General features: G+C 35.9%; 1 protein-coding gene across 2 annotated transcripts in view; it reads right to left on the bottom strand.

The window, feature by feature from the left end:
* Positions 1-3,468: 3,468 nt before the first annotated feature.
* STRN (striatin) overlaps positions 3,469-17,016 on the bottom strand; it is a 111,330-nt gene continuing 97,782 nt past the window's right edge. For both annotated transcript variants that reach the window (XM_060026828.1, XM_060026829.1), the window contains 3 exons: positions 13,190-13,297; positions 12,012-12,098; positions 3,469-11,924 (listed from right to left, as the gene is read on the bottom strand). In XM_060026828.1, coding sequence (XP_059882811.1) covers positions 11,755-11,924; positions 12,012-12,098; positions 13,190-13,297 — 365 coding nt within the window. In that variant the 3' untranslated portion in view covers positions 3,469-11,754. The remainder of the gene's footprint in view (positions 11,925-12,011; positions 12,099-13,189; positions 13,298-17,016) is intronic.

The following is a 17,016-nucleotide window of genomic DNA, read 5'->3' as shown; positions in this document are numbered from 1 at the left end:
ACACACCTTCATTCCAGCCTTATTGGAAACTAAATAGAGAGCCCAATCAAAGCCTCCTTGAAGTTCACAGAACCATGAGATAATCAGTGGGTCCTGTTTTAAGCTGTTAAATTTGTGGTAATTTGTTATGCAGAGATAGAAAACTAACACAATAAGTAAATTATGAATGAAATCCAAATGACCAAAGAACATATGGAAAGTTTTCCAGATTTACAGTAGTAATGAAAATGCAAAGAAAAAAACACTGCGAAATCACTATACCCACCACCAGGCTTTTCTTCCTTTCCTTTTCTTTTTTTTAAATGCTACAACAGCTTTTGCTAATGGGTATAAAGGGTAACAGTATTTTTGTATATTTACTGATGGAAATATAAATTGTCCCAGCCTTTTTGGGAGACAACCTGTCAACATTTATTTAAAAATTTTAAATCGACATACCCCTTAACCCAGCAATCCTACTCCAGGGAATCTATTCCACAGAAGTAAAACCATCATGGTCATGAATATGTGCACAGGCACAGTTACCATAATAGTAAAAACATGGTGACAAAGTAAATGCCCATCAATATGGAAGAGGTTTAATAACCTCTTCATCATCATACAGTATTACCCAGCACTAAAAAGAGTAAGAGCTATAAGACAGACTTGGAGGGATTTTTATCATACATTGTTGGATAAGAAAAGATGCAGAGGATATGTATGATCCCATTTAAAGCAAACTGACCCACCCAAAAAATCTCATTTTATATAAAACTGTGTGTGTATATTAAGAAATTTAAAAGCAATTATATATGTATAGACTTGTAAGGGGCTCACAATATACATTACATTTTAGAAGTTGCAGAGTAACTGTAGAAAAAGACAAAACCCTGTATGTAATGTTTGTGTATACATATTTGTAGGAATAAGAATAGATACATCAGGCTGCTACAAGGGAGGTGGGAGTGAAATGGTATGGCGGGATATGATTAGTTTTGCCATTATGCATCTTTATTATTTCATTTATTGCTCTTTTGTGATGTTCTTTTAACTGTATTAACTTAAATTATAGTACTATTAATTTGTATCACTCTTTTAATCTAACATCAAATCATCTCCCTTCCCTTTGTTTTTCCTCAGTACTTATCACTAATATTCAATGTATTTTACTTATTTGTTGTTTGTTTTCCCCAACTATAATGCCAGCTGCAGGTAAAGGATTTTATCTGTTCACTGCTGAACGCCAGCACCTAGAACTCTCCGGCACATAGCAGGCACTCAACTATTGAGGAAACTAATATTTTATGTATAATTTAAGGGCTCCTCTTGATGTTCATTTTAACCTGATTTCTCCTAAAAAACCTGGTATTTCAGAAGCTATCAGGAGTGTGACAGAATTACATGATAAGAAGACTGAATTCAGGGAAGTGAATAATAGTTATTTCTTTGATACTTATTACTGCCTGACATTTTATCAGGTGTTATATATCTATTATCTCAAGTCAATCTAAGTAGGCAGATCTATAATACCCATTTTGTACATGAAAAACCAACTCAGATTAGTTTATCTAAAGTCTCATGGCCAATAAATGTCCTGTGCCCAGGCCAAAATCCTGTTCTTTCCTCTGTGCTGTACTGACTGTAAAGGAATCATGTTTCAATAATTAAAAAAGAGATAACAGTTCTTACATAATATATAGGTTTAATATTATTTTGAGATTTATTTAGTTGAATATTTCATAGTCACATAATTCACCACTCTGTTGATGATTCTATTAATGATTTAAAAGTCATTTGACTGTTAAATATAAATACCCTGTCCCTAACTAGTGTTCCTGAAACAATTAAGTTGTTCAGCTCAAGGTCTCAAGCCTCCTGGGCCCTGCTGGAGTGGCAGCAGCACACCAAGACAACACAGAACTATTCCTAGGAGAGGTAATAAACATTCAGACAATTACCATCAAATCTTCAAGACAGAATCAGCCCTAAGAACATCCTGAGGGATTCTGTCCCAGACTCTTCAACTCCAAAGCAAGCTCCCCAGAGAAATGTCTTGCTTGACAACCTTCTACTGGGAGAAGCTTCCTACCTCTTTGGAGAAAAATGCCAGTCAGGAAGAGCAGGACCATCTGAGGGTCACAAGGGAAAAGATTGGTGGACCCTGTCTGGGCCCAAGACAGTCAAGGCAGGGTTAGGTTCCAGGCTGGAGAGTTCCCCGTCAAGGGATCAGAGGCCAGTGGGTTGGTGTTCAGGAGGATAGGGGACAGAAGGGATACCACAACAGAGCTTAGAGAGATCCCCTACTCCCCCACATGCTCTGCTCAGTTCCAAAGCAGTCAAAACCGGAAGTGCGTAGCAGAAGAGGGTGCTGCCTTGGGCATCCTGTTGCCCCCTTTCAGATGAGGTCCAAATTCCTCCCCAAGGAGGGTGCAGACCTCAATCTTAGCGTCAGCTCCACAGACCTAAATACATTTGAGTTTGCCAAGGGACTGGCAGGGATGCTTTTTTCTTTTCCTTTGTTTTTGGTGATCTGGATAGATTTAGAGTTTCAAAACGTGTTCTCTGATCACTCAACCAATAAATATTTATCGAGTACTTTCTATATGGTAAGGCACCAGGAGAAGTGTTGAGGAATATAAGAAAATCAAATATGGTCCCTGCCTCAAGGAGCTTAGAGACAGCAGCAAACAAATAACCATCAACTCTTATTTTTTAGGTGACAAGTGAGCAATACCTAATATGTAAAATCTGAGTTAAGAATGGGGTTAGAATCAAAGCATTCAGAATAAAACTCATCACTACCTGCTCCTCATGCCTCAAAAAAAAAAAAAATCCACAAGGTTTTGAAAGATATGTATGTAAATTAGACTTACAGTATATTCCTTGACAATCTTTGTACTCCCAAAACAATTCTAAAATTCACACAAAATGTGATTATCTGCAGAGACAAGCTGTATATAACTTGCATACATCAAGGGTATAAAACTGCCTTGATCTACAACCTTCAAGTTCAAAAGTAAAATTGTTTCTGCCTCCAGAAAGCAATGACGTTTCTAAGAGAAAAAAGTCTGCTTGCAAGTTTTATTTTTTTTTAATTTAATCACCAGATATATATTCCTAGGTATCCTACGACAATGAGAAATAAGGAGCTTATTGTCCTGCTTGTTTAAAAGGCTGATCAAAGGAATAAAGGAAAGTCTGAATGTTTCAGAGTTGGGGGAAAACCTCCTTTCTTCTGACCCTGAGATATACAAGGAAACTGAACAGGTACTATTTCATTGAAAAAGTTTCCTCTTAAACGAACTGATTGTTAAATGGTATTTTGGCTAAACAAACATACTTTCAAAATCTGTGAATGGCAATTGGCAGAATCTAACCTTATCCTTGTTAGCTCTGAGGGGACACTATTAACATTACTTACGTGGTATACATGCTCTATCTTAACTTTCCATTCATTTCAACATTTATCAGATGCACAAGGCTCCATGGTTTACCTGCAAGCTATGTATAAAAATACTGCTTTTCCAGTCAGCAAAATACTAAGATATTTACCACATATGAAAGAATTCCTACATGGCACTTGAGTATTGGTGGGGAGCAGGGGTCAGGCGTGTTATCCATAAATTACTGCAAAAAGATACGTGAGACCATTGCGTTCTTTTTCTAAAATACACACTGAGTGAAATAATTCCATCAATAGGATATTCTGAAATATGTGGGCTCAAAGCTTGTAGAAAAATATGTAAATATTTTAACAAATGCTTCTAAAAGCACAAAGTCATTCAAAACAACAGAACTCATTCTATAAAAATGATTCTATCTTTTCATGAGATTACCACTTGGCTACATTAGGACATTTCTTACATGTCTGGTTTTCATTCTGACATATGCAGATGACACAGCATACCTGGGCCTATGTTAATATAGCTTCCTACAATATAATAAAAAGTTATGCTGTCTGACACTTTAACCAGGGGACTCCTGGATACTTTTGACGTAGTTCCCCAAAATCTTTAATTTAGATGACAGGGATCAATGACAAAAAAGCCAGAACTGGAACCATTCACTTTTACAGACCAAACGTCTCTTAGAGGTCATCTTTACAAGTCTTTTAACGAGAAAGGAAGACAATGGGTGATGGGTCCAGATCAGAGGCTAACTGTGTTTTCCTTTTCAGTGTGATACATCTTTCCCCACACCCTCACCCAAGTTATCCAGCACCGAAAGAAAACTTTCTGATGAGTTTCTTTTGCTTTAAGGTAAGTTAATCTTATTTATTTCTGAAAAATTACTGCCTTGGTCCCACTTCCATAAGGAAGGAGTAGGTGATGTCAGTATACATTAACATTTCAACACATTTTATATAAACCACAAGCTGCTTATTTTCTCAACATATGCTTAACATAAAATTTTGCTTTCCATGCATGCAGTTTTTTTTTTTTAATTAAAGAAAGTTTTTCAGTTTGGGAATTCTCATTTGTGAATGATGGGTTTCCCTACCATTACCCTTAATTTGATGATGCTGTTATATGAGGTAATTCAAAAATATCTTTGGTTTGAGGTTATAGATTGGGAACCTGATACACACCCTGGATCTTATAAGGACATGAAAAACTTTGGCATGTGAATTAATAATACTAATTCTAGTACTCCAAGTGCTATTTAACAGGTGTTTTGCTGTGGGTTCTCCTTTATATCACTGGATTAATTAACTCTTTAAAGAGGCACACAGGAAAAGTCAAAAGGGAGTTAGCATCTGGACCAGTCTTCCTGTAAGGCGAATGGCTAAATAACCAAGGATGAGAGAATTTTCTATGAAACAGACCCTTCCAGTAGGAAAGATATTGCAGATTTTATTCTCCCAAATAGTCAGATCCTTCTTCAAGTCTGACCAAAAACACCATTACCTTTAGTCTAATAACAACTAAGAATAAGAAAGGGCTTAGGGTTTTGTAAGATCTAAGTGAAACTTGAAATGAGTAATTTTCCGTTTGGTGGGTTTTGGATTGTTTGGTTTTGAAAGTATACAAAATATACTAAATTAGAATTTGTGTTTCAGAAAATATGGAATCTAATTTTCAAAGTTGCATGGCAGTGCTCCTCCACAGAGCTAGAGCGTCCCCATCATTGTAAACGACAGGTGTAACTGAGAAGTAACAAGTGGAGGGATGTGTTATGGTTATAGCATTGGATGCTACCAGATTTCCAGGTGTTCCTGGGGAATACTCTAAGTGCCAGGACAACCTAGGACCCTTCAAAACCTCAGTGGTGCCCTTGGGAAACCTAAAGCAGGTTAGAATACCATTCTGAACCTGGGCTGACCCCAGAGGGTCCATCAATCCCTGAAAAACTTCTGGAGTCCTCTTGACCTTCTGAGCTAGATGACTCTAAAACAACTCCAGCAAATCACGTCTCAGTTCTCATTACAAGGGACAAAAGGGACATTTCTGACACTACTGAAAAATGTGTACATACCAAAGAATAGAACACTTATTACTACAGCAGCATATGAAACATCATAGAACAGTGGATAGTTTCAAGGACACCAGAAGCGGTACCTTTTAGATTCTATATATTATTGTGGCTCCAGATTGGAACAAAGAGACAGTGAGTTCTGAGCAGAAGCCCTTGAAAAATAATGTTGATCTGAAGGAGCAAGGGGTAGAAGGCTTATGCTTGCCTGTTAAGTAGCCAAACAAAGAAAAAATAAAAGCACATTAAATTCATATGTGTATGTGTAATTTTTTAAATTATGTAACTGAACACTTGAGAAAAAATATACATGTCCCTGAAAGTATCATGATCCAATCGTGCGGGGTATTTTAATTTTACTGGTTTTACAAAGCCCCAAACTCTCTATAATGATAAATTTCTCCACCTTCCTTACAATCAATAATTAAGATTGGTTCATTACTTTGGATTCACACCTACTTTGTCTAATACACTTTTATTTCTCTGCACCCCTTTACTACCTAACCCCCAAAACAAAATCAGGTTGTATTAAAGTATTTTAACTGCAAACCCACTAGATTCCAAATCTGACAAATATTTCAATTCATGAGACACCTATAGCACATTATCTATATTTGTACACTTTATTTAAAAACAAATAATACACTTAGAGCCACCAAAAAAGGATATCTTAATTAGCTTATCCATACCCTGAATTTACAAAAGAAACTTCTTGCACCACAAAAATTAGCATTTGGATTAATTTACATTAATTGATATTACACCTAAATTTTAAAATACCTGAAGATCAAACAATCTGGCCCAGGGATCACCAGTTGGAGGGGTGAAGGGGTGTGGAGAAAAGGAGTTATTGATGAATCTGAACTGATGATGCCCTGAGGTCAGCTCTAGTAAACTGAAGTGGAGAAGCCATAAAATAACCAGTAGATTACAGGATTTGTAATCCTTCTGGATTACAAAACCAGAAGTGGTTCCTCCTAAAAACAGGTATTAGATCATATAGTTGGGATACGTATAGGGGATACCTCTTAATCTGGATTGGAAAAAAGCGGTGTGGAGAAGGGGGCTGTATTTGTTTCTCACAAGAGGCAAACTTCAGCCAAACAATGAAAAGAAAGTACGGAGGGTGGTAATGTGGTAGACTGAAGGCTTTCTGATTGCTGATGACACCAAATTTAGCAGCTCTCTACAAGTCAACTAAAATACCATTCTCTAAGACATTTTCAGAGAGGAGCTAACACACAACCAGGGAAAAATCATTCTACGTTAACAAGGCACTCACTGGTTCACAGCCTGTTAAAAACCCAGGCAGACATTACAGTTAATATAAATTAAAATGAACTTTCTAATTTGCATCCAAGGGATGACAGGCATGTGGTCCCAGTTAAATCAAATCTAAAGCTTGGCTAGCAAAGATCCAGAAAATTCTGACCCTTAAGCACCACTTCAGGAATACTCCTAGAATAAATAAGTGGGATCGAGAGATCTCTGTTTGGCTTTATATTCGCTTTTTTTTTTTTTGGATTAAAAAAAAAAGATGCAATCTGTTTAATACTCTGTGAACCCGGCATCCTTTACAATGACACTGAGATCCAGTTGGATGATGGATATATAGCCAATTAAAAAACTTTCAGTGGCAAAAGTAGAATGATTCAAATCATCTACCAAGGACCTGATCTGTCCTTTGTTTTTGAAACACAGATATGTTAGTTTTCTGGACCTTCTTCTAAAATGAACTGAAGGAATTGATACGTTTCAGAAAAATATACATACAATTTCTGTCAGCTACTACTTTTGTACAACCTGAATCCCAGTGTTAAACAAAATAATGCAATTATATAAATAACTAAACAACACAGTAACAGAGGCAACTTCTGAGTAAATAAAATTAATGATTAGGTACTTAATAGCCTTGAAATAGCTTTCAAAGAATAAAGTAAGCTGAAGAAAATTATACTTAAGAGCTCTTTTCCCATGTAAATCAGTAACAGTTTGGCTCTTGGCTGAAAGCATCACACAGACATATACTAACCAGAGACTATCTCCAACTCACTATCAACATTGACGATAAATTTTATGCAGTTCTTTCAAAAGAAAATCAAAATTAATTCTAAGCCTTTCAATCTGATTTGTGACATCTTTGTTCAATATAACTTAAATGACAAAGCCTGAGAAAAGCACCAACACAGATTTTTAAATTGCATCCAACCATTATTTTAGATGTCATAAAGATTTGCTTGAGTCAAAAATGGCAGCAATGACAAAGAGGTAGATATGAAAGATGCCATTTAAATACTATTCTTAGGTGGAATTTTAACTAGTTCAGGTGTTTAAAAATCATTAAAAATGATTTTTACTAGTTGAATCTTCATCACATAAGAATCATGACATGCTCTTGTGTAAAGGGGAAATATATGAAGTGCTAAAAAAGTGAGCCTTTAAAAATTACATTTACTTAGCCAACGTTCATGAGATCCCATAATTTTGGTGAATCAATAATTTCTCCTACTACCTGAACTTGACTTACAATGAAAGAAGAGCCATTTTCTTCTCTACTGAAATTTCTAGGAATTCACATTCAAAATTCTTGGAAAGTACTTATGGTGCTCAGAAGAGCACGAAGACAGCGCATGAAATGTCCCCTGAAGTCCTAGAAGTTGAACAGATACATTAAAAAGACATTGATGGTCACAAATCAGGACCTTCACAGATTGGCAAACACTCACACACACACACACACACACACACACACACACTCTCTCTCTCTCTCTCTCTCTCTCCCTCTCTCTCGCTCTCATACCCCTTCCCCCACAAAGAAACTCAATCCTCATCCTCACTGTAAGGCTGCATTTGTATTTTTTTTTTTTTAAAGGCACCTCTCTTTCTCTAGCTATTGCCTTCTTGATGATATCTGTTTTGTCAAAAATCCTGAATGTTCAATGGAAATAGTTCAGTACTGAGAATGGAATACTTTTCAATTCACATTTGAATAGTCAGGTTTTCTTACATTCAGATTTTAATAAACTAGAATGACAGTCTTTAAAACAAGCATGCTAGCCTATAATGAATATAGTATATACAGTAATTTAAACATTTAGAACTATATATTATACTGCAAAAGCAAACAGCACAACACTCATCATACTCGTCATTACCTGCTGTGTACACTACCTCCAAAAATGAACATACAAAACAGTAAAATGCACCTATGGTTTTATATATATATATATATATATATATATATATAGTCTATATATATTATATATATTCCTACAATATATATAATATATATTTATAAAATATACATACATTTTAGACATTTTCAAATAAATCTTCATCATTATCTCCCAAAGAAATTTATAGCAAGAATACTGAAGGAATGAAAGTCAGATAAACAAAAAATTTCTCACAAAGTTCGTTATCAGTGATGCAGCTCAATTCCCCCCCTTTTAGTCATAACTAAAATGATTATAAAAGCTAAATACTTTGCATAACTAATTATCTGTTTAATGGCAAAAATTGCTAAACTTGTTCAATAGAAAAATACTGAAGGTCATTATATCACTTATGTTAAATACCTGTCTATGGTTCAAGTAGCAAATGAGCTCCATATGACAGCTGAGTTTTGAGAAGGGTGCTGCAAGCTCCCAGAGATGTATCCATAGCATGTGAAGATAAGGCAGGGACCCACATCTCCTGCTGATTTCCATACTATTCCAATACATTTCATACAAAATATTTACAAATGAAGCACTATGACAGCATTTCAGTGACTGTTCAAATCTGGAATTTGTTCATTTTGTCAATTTTCATTGAATTTTTGATAAACTGAGGGAAAATTCAGACACATATATATGCTTCTATCTGGTTGGAAGACAGCTTTGCCTCATTTCTACACTGAGATCATAACAGTGCTAGTGGAGAAGAATCTCTGTTTTTGGGTACAATCTCCAAGAGCACAGCACTGGCTTTCTAAGGAACTTTCAACAGTTCCATCATTTGCACTACGGTCTACATATCTCATGGTTGTTTTCTACTTACTAACAGAAAAATGCATTTCAACCATGCGGCATAAAACGCAGGTGAAGAGAGTGGCTTGGTTTTGAGAATTCCAGTGACAGAAGGAAAGCAGCCACTGCGGACCTTGGAAAGTAATTAAAGCAATAATTGGTAGAACAATAGCCTGTAGTCATCCATCACAAATCTGCCAATTAAGAGCACCTGACTGGAATTTTCCAGTATCCTTCTACAAATGTTAGGTCAGCAACATCATTTATTTACTTTGTGAACAATCAAAAGAGGAATTCGCCAAACACAATGTGGAATTCTATACCTGCATGGGAATATAAACATTTAACTGGTAGCTCATATCCAGGTCAAATCATTTGAATACACAAAGGAGTCCCTTGAGCCCACTGTGAACCAAAGCACAGATGAAATGACAAGGTAGCTGTGTCAAAATATTAAAGCATATCTGTATATCAATTAGGCAAATTTAACACAGGTCTTTAAAGAAAACTTGCCTGTATACTACAGAATTCCAGAGGCAGATAAGCAGAAATTTTAAAGAAAAGCTGTTGATTGACACTATCGTGATAATACTTCTTCAGGGAGTAGTAGATGTACATATTATCAGAAGTGCCATTGTTATGCTAATGGAATACATGGGCATAGGAATGTAGGAATTATATTAAAAGGTTAAATATTTATGGATATGGACTTTTTTTTAAGTCTGAGAGCCTATTAAAAATACATTTTGCTGAAAATTTGGGTATTAGTAACTTATTTCTAATTTCCAGATTGGTCTCTGACATTTTGGGCAAATAAGAAAGAGTGTGAGAAGAGGTGAGACAGTTGTAGGGATGAGGTCTATATACTGGGTCCAGACAGTGGGGTCATGGAAATCCCAAGAGTTGACCATATGTGGGTCATAGGTAAGGTGCGCTTAGGGAACCCTGGTCCTTCAAGAATGGTTTTCCCCAGAAACAGTATTGATTCACTGCCTACTAAAACATGCTGTGTATTCCAATTAGACACTGGAGGTGGGTAGGGAGAGGGAAAGAAAGAAAGAACGCTTTAACCAATATTATACACCAAACTATTCCATCCAGGTTTCCAAGAGGTTCTTCTTCTTGGAGATATTAATAAGGGAATTCCTGGGGCAAAAAACATTTGCTTTATTTAGTACTTCTGCAAAAGCAGCTGCCTGAGGTTAAACATATCCTTTGGACTATTAAAACATAATAATTATTAACTATTTTTGGTAGGTGTCAGATAATTTGAATGTAAGAGACAAAGAAGAAACAGTAGAGATCATCTGAAGCATGGTTATGTGGGTTTTGATAAATAAGTACTTGCAAATAACTTCCAGCTTTTCAACCACTGAAAGGTAAGATTTCATTGATAGGAAATAATCACTCTGGTACTATAAACATCACATGAATAAAATGAATTTTAAAATTAACAGAAATTATTATAAAGATATGACCTGCTTGCCATTAAAAATAAACAGAATCTTAAACCCGAATAAGTTAAATCTTTTAGTAAAAGCAGACTCTATCAACTATTCTTCATAATGGTGAGTGTTTTTGACAGCTAAACTTTAGAATGGTACCAAATCTATTTTCAAAAATGTAATACAATATAGAAATCTGCTTAAAAACTAAATATTTGTTTAGCATTTCTGAATAATAATATATTTAACATGTTATTGCATTTCTTTTTTTCCCTCTAATAGGTAAAATGTTTTCCCAGGTGCTTCATGAGAACAGTTGAAAGGAGAGCTAAATTAAAAATGCATTTTAACACTGCCTGGTCATTATGCACATAGGGGTTAGTACAGCAGATATGATAAAGATTACTGTTTTGACTACCTAATATGTTTAACAAGATTTCTCAGGGGAGAACTAGGTCTAAATTTCCACTCTTCCTCTACTCATTCCCAGCCATCAACCTTTTTAATTATCCTTTATAATGTGCCCTATTTACTCAATAGGGGCAAGCTAAACCTATGTTCTTCGCTCAGGCCTGCCTAGCGAATTAGAACAACCTCAGAAATAAAAGCTCCTATTTTGGGAAAAATTTTAAAGTTTTCAGGCTCACAGATTCAGCTGAGCTTGCAGCAACCTGAACAAACCTTAGTTTTAGAAAACGAATTGCAAAACTAAACTTTAACAAATGTTCTCTGTGCTCCTTCAGCAGAACAAAAGGGCTGGATGGGTTGACTCTTGCCCCGGTCTTCTGTATCTCTTTTGTGCAGTTGATTATTTATAAAGAGCTAGAAGGTGAAGATGATGCATTGTGTCATACAAAGACTTTAGCCAGTGCATCAGCCCCAGCACTGGCTATATAGCATTTGGATGGGTGGAAAGCTACATCATGAATTGATTCTTCAAACTTTTTCCGATGAGCTGTGAACTCTTGGATACACGTCTTACTTTCTAGGTTCCATAAACGTATTGAACAGTCATGACCTATATCAAAAGAAAAGAAATTAAGAGAAAAATTACATTAAATATAAAAATGGTAAGAATAAATAAATAATCCATAGTTGTACTTACTGCCAGACATTAAGTACAGGCCATTTGGATCAACTGCTAAACTTGTAACAGCTTCTAGGTGGGCTACCATCGAGTGGATCAGTTTGCCTTTGGAAAAAGAGATTGTTACTCTTTAGTAATAGTTTACCTTATCCTGAATACAAGCCAGCTACCTCGCTGTACTGGCTTTGCCAGTCACCCCTCTCTGTGTAGTCTCTACATCAATAGCTTTTCCAACTGCGAAAACAACACATGTCTCCCTCCCTGCTCTGGCCATGATGATAATGAGAAACAAAAGCTCAAATTTCAGATTATATTTTTGTCTTTCACAAATTGGAAGTCATTAATTTGTACACAAATATTCCTTTAAGCCATGTTCATTAACTAAAACTCAGACATTATTCATCACTGACTTTGCATCCTTTAGCTACAGGCAAATTATCTGTTTTGTGGAAGCAGAAGAAAATACTGAGACAAAGACAAAGTAACAGAGAGAAAACCTGGCCACAATTTTGGTGGAAACAGTACATAGAAAGAGATTAGAAATGTTAAATTATTCATCACTTGCAGCTAAGCAAAGTTAGCAAAAGTCAACACATTTACAAAGCCAGTAGCAGATACTCAGGTAAATATGGCTGCTAATACAGTGAGTTGTTCTCCCAACCAGCTCTTCATGCATTTCCTTTAGACTAGTGAAATATAAGCTAATAAAAATTGGGAAAGCCTCCATACCTCAGTGCAAATCAGTCAGGACCAAATAATCAGTATTATAATACAGAAAAAATTTAGTCCATGGAAAAACAAATAAAATAAATGAAATGACTCAGGGGTTTGCCATCTGTAATGATCATATGCCTCTACTTCCAGTAAATTTCTACTTTTCCACAATATATTCAAAACAAGAGATCATTTTATTGGTATCTGAATGAATTTTTCATTGTGTTCCTAGTAATAACCTTGGCTCTAGGGTCAAAATATAACACCTATTTACTATTAAATAAACCAAGATGATTCTATATGCTATCGTGAAGACTAGTTCTTAGCAGATTTAGATGGAGTAAAAAGAAACTGATCTGGGAGAGGATTTGTGTTTCAGTGCCTATTCGCTGACTATAAAGCCACTGACAGACACCAAAATTACAGCTGGGATTTTTTTTTTTTTTTTGCTTTAACAATAATCAATTTAAATAAATTCTTACCTGTATTGTTATCATAGAATTTGATATGCCTGTCTTCATGAGCAGTGATGCTGATGGGAAGAGTGGGATGACTGATGACTCTATTTATTTGGCAGGAAGAGGTGGCTGCTAAAAAGAAAAAATTAAAGAGCAATACAAATTTGTCAAAGCTACTATTTCTTCACACAAAAGAGAACTGAATATTCACCTAAGAGATTGGAAAAGTAAATGATATGACTTTAACTTGTCTTTAGTTCATTTATTCTGCAATTGTGTTCATAATTGCGATGTTAGGAAATGAGAATCACCTGAGCAACACTCTACTGACAAATCTAGAAGTACCTGGGAATTAGAATTTCCTTTTCCACCACCTGCTATCAATGGATGCCACCTAGAGCTTAGCCCAGAGCCACTGACATTTCTCATCCTACAGTGTTCTATGATATTTTTGCTACTTTAATAAAATTCCATCATTACTTCATGTAGCTAATTCCCAAACTTAAATCTCAGCTCATTCTAGATACAGAGCTCTTTATCACATGGTTATCATCTAAAGATAAACATGACAAAGAGAATTTTTAACTCTTTAATCTCCTCTTTCTCATAATAGAAATGGTCATTTAACAGTCTACCATGTTTGGAATCTGAAAATAGCATCCTAATAGTATTTTTTTGCACACTACTTAATTGTGTTCAAAGAGATCTTAATTATACACACAATGAGACAGGCAGGCCACATGTCATTAGGTTCATAACACAGTGAATGAACCAAGGTCCAGAAAACATCGGTGACTTCCCCAAAATCATGGTAACAAAGCTAGTACCTATTCTAATTTCTACCTCTATCCCAACTAGATGACTCATGCAAATCAGGCAACTACCAAAATCGCTACCTAAACTATCACAAGTTCCTCCTGACAGCCTTTTATGAAGTGGAAATCAATTATTAAGAACTTAAGTTTAATTAGTGATTTTTGTTACAATACTTTTTACAAGAAAAAAAGGGAAAATCTACACAAAGATAACACTAATTTAAGATATGTCAAAGTTAAAAACTAATTATTATATCATGGTCTTGGGAGAAGGGATGTCCTTATAAAGTACATTATTGGGACAACTGGCAAATTTGAGTGTAAACAATAACAGCATGTGTCAATGTCAAATTTCCTGATTTTGATAATGTAATGTGCTGTCAGAGAATGTCCTTATTCATAGGAATTACATGCTAAAGGATCTAGGGGTATAGGTATATAATAGGTATATAACGTCTCTTAAATGGCTCAGAATTTTAAATTATACACAGAGAATGATAAAGTAAATGTGACAAATATGGCAAAATGTTAAAAACTGGTGAATCTGGGTGAAGGTTAACCAAGAATTCTTGTACTGTTTTTGAAACTCTTCTTTGAATAGGTATCATGAAGTTACACTCATAATAGAAAATATAGTGATGCATAGCTAAAAATAGCTCCAATATTAGTCTACTCTATTGGATTTTCATGTGGTACCTAGAAATATGACATCTTAAAAGCTGAAGGTAGTCTTTTTCCAATGCTAATGGCAGGCGGCCACCCAGCCTGTTATCTAAGTGCACAACAAAAAGTCACTTGACCATGTGGAGTAAGCTCTGGGTCAGTTATATTCATTTTAAATGGTCCTAAACAAAGAGTTTAGATTAAAAATTCAGCCTATGGATATTTTTTCCTCCAGAGATAACACACCACTGACCAATATCTACTGTAAGGTCTAGCAGGAGAATAACAACAAAATACAAATACTTTAAGTAAAGTATCCGATATATTTTGGGAGAGAAGTTTCTGAGGATAGCTTCAATTACTTTGAGATCTAGAAAAGAAGCATGATAGAAATCAGGCAAAAGAAAATTCTTATTTCGTAATACTTTTTAAGGAAATTTCTCCAGGTGATGGTAAATCAGACAAGTAAAAGTAAGCAAAATACAAAGAACACTAGAAATAAACTGAAGGCCTACTAGCCATCATTCTAACAAAGCGTCTAAAAGAATCCTCCAAATATTTATATTCAGCTTATGATCTAAAAATAGTTTACCTTTCCAATGGGTTCACAAGTACCCAATTACCTGCTTCAACTACCTTTAACTTAATCATAGTCAAATCACCACTGCCATCAATAAGAAGAAAGGTAATTTATTCTGATTCTAACAACAAACATCTTTCATCCTTTTAAACTATATGAAATTCACTTTTACCTTAAAACATGTTTGGTCTGAACTTTAATTTAAAAAAACACCTGCTAAATTCCAGAATACAATAACATAGTCAAATATAAACAGCTAAGGGAGTCACAGTAGAAAGAAAGAAATTTGCTTTATATAACTCTAAAGTAATCAAACTGATAACTTAGGAAATGTCAGGACATATTATTATAACTCGAAATAGTTATCACTTATTCCAAGAATGCTGCCTTTGCTCAAAACGTTCTTGGCATTCTTCTTCAGAAAATGCTTCTAGTATCAGGCAAAAAGTCATATGACTTTACAGTTATACATTGTGAGGGAGAAATGGAATTGCCTAGTTTAGCTTATCCACCTCACTCACTGACTTGAGACCTTATTAATTTGTAGCAGTCATTAAAATCAACATTTACGTTGAGGATGTTCAAAGAATTGACCATACTCTCTGAAGGTAATTTGAAAAATGTTAACATCCTTCTTAATTTCATATTGGCTTTTTATTTTATTACAGTAGCTTTAGGTCATATAGCTAAGCATGATTTTAAATTTACTAAGAGAGGGCGAAGTCAAGACGGCGTACTAGGAGGACGCGGAACTTGCATCTCCTCACAACTAGGGCACCTACCAGGCACTGGTGGGGGACCACGGACACCTAAGGGGACGGGAGGAACCCCCAGCGACCGGGTAGGATGTGGGGCGTGGTGGGGAGTGAAGGGGGCGGAGAAGTGGAGGCGGGACGGGACTGGCACCCCTGAGGGATGGATGGGGGAGGGGAAGGGAACCCATGCCGAAGGGAGAAATTGGGGAACCATTGGGGGGTCAGAGGATCTATACAGATTGCCAACAAACACATGAAAAGATGCTCAACATCACTAATCATTAGAGAAATGCAAATCAAAACTACAATGAGGTATCACCTCACACTGGTCAGAACGGCCATCATCAAAAAATCTACAGACAATAAATGCTGGAGAGGGTGTGCAGAAAAGGGAACCCTCTTGCACTGTTGGTGGGAATGTAAATCGATACAGCCACTATGGAGAACAGTATGGAGGTTCCTTAAAAAACTAAAAATAGAACTACTATACGACCCAGCAATCCCACTACTGGGCATATACCCTGAGAAAACCATAACTCAAAAAGTGTCAGGTACCACAATGTTTACTGCAGCTCTATTTACAATAGCCAAGACATGGAAGCAACCTAAGTGTCCATCAACAGGTGAATGGAAAAAGAAGATGTGGCACGTATATACAATGGAATATTACTCAGCCATAAAAAGAAACGAAATTGAGTTATTTGTAGTGAGGTGGATGGACCTAGAGTCTGTCATACAGAGTGAAGTAAGTCAGAAAGAGAAAAACAAATACTGTATGCTAACACATATGTATGGATTCTTAAAAAAAAACTGGTCATGAAGAACCTAGGGGCAGGACAGGAATAGAGACGCAGACCTACTAGAGAATGGACTTGAGGACACGGGGAGGGGGAAGGGTAAGCTGGGACAAAGTGAGAGAGTGGCATGGACATATATACACTACCAAACATAAAATAGATAGCTAGTGGGAAGCAGCCGCATAGCACAGGGAGATCAGCTCGGTGCTTTGTGACCACCTGGTGGGGGGGATAGGGAGGG

This window comes from Delphinus delphis, chromosome 12 (genome assembly GCF_949987515.2).
Source record: "Delphinus delphis chromosome 12, mDelDel1.2, whole genome shotgun sequence".
Lineage (NCBI taxonomy): Eukaryota > Metazoa > Chordata > Mammalia > Artiodactyla > Delphinidae > Delphinus > Delphinus delphis.
This window is presented reverse-complemented; position numbering and strand designations above follow the sequence as displayed.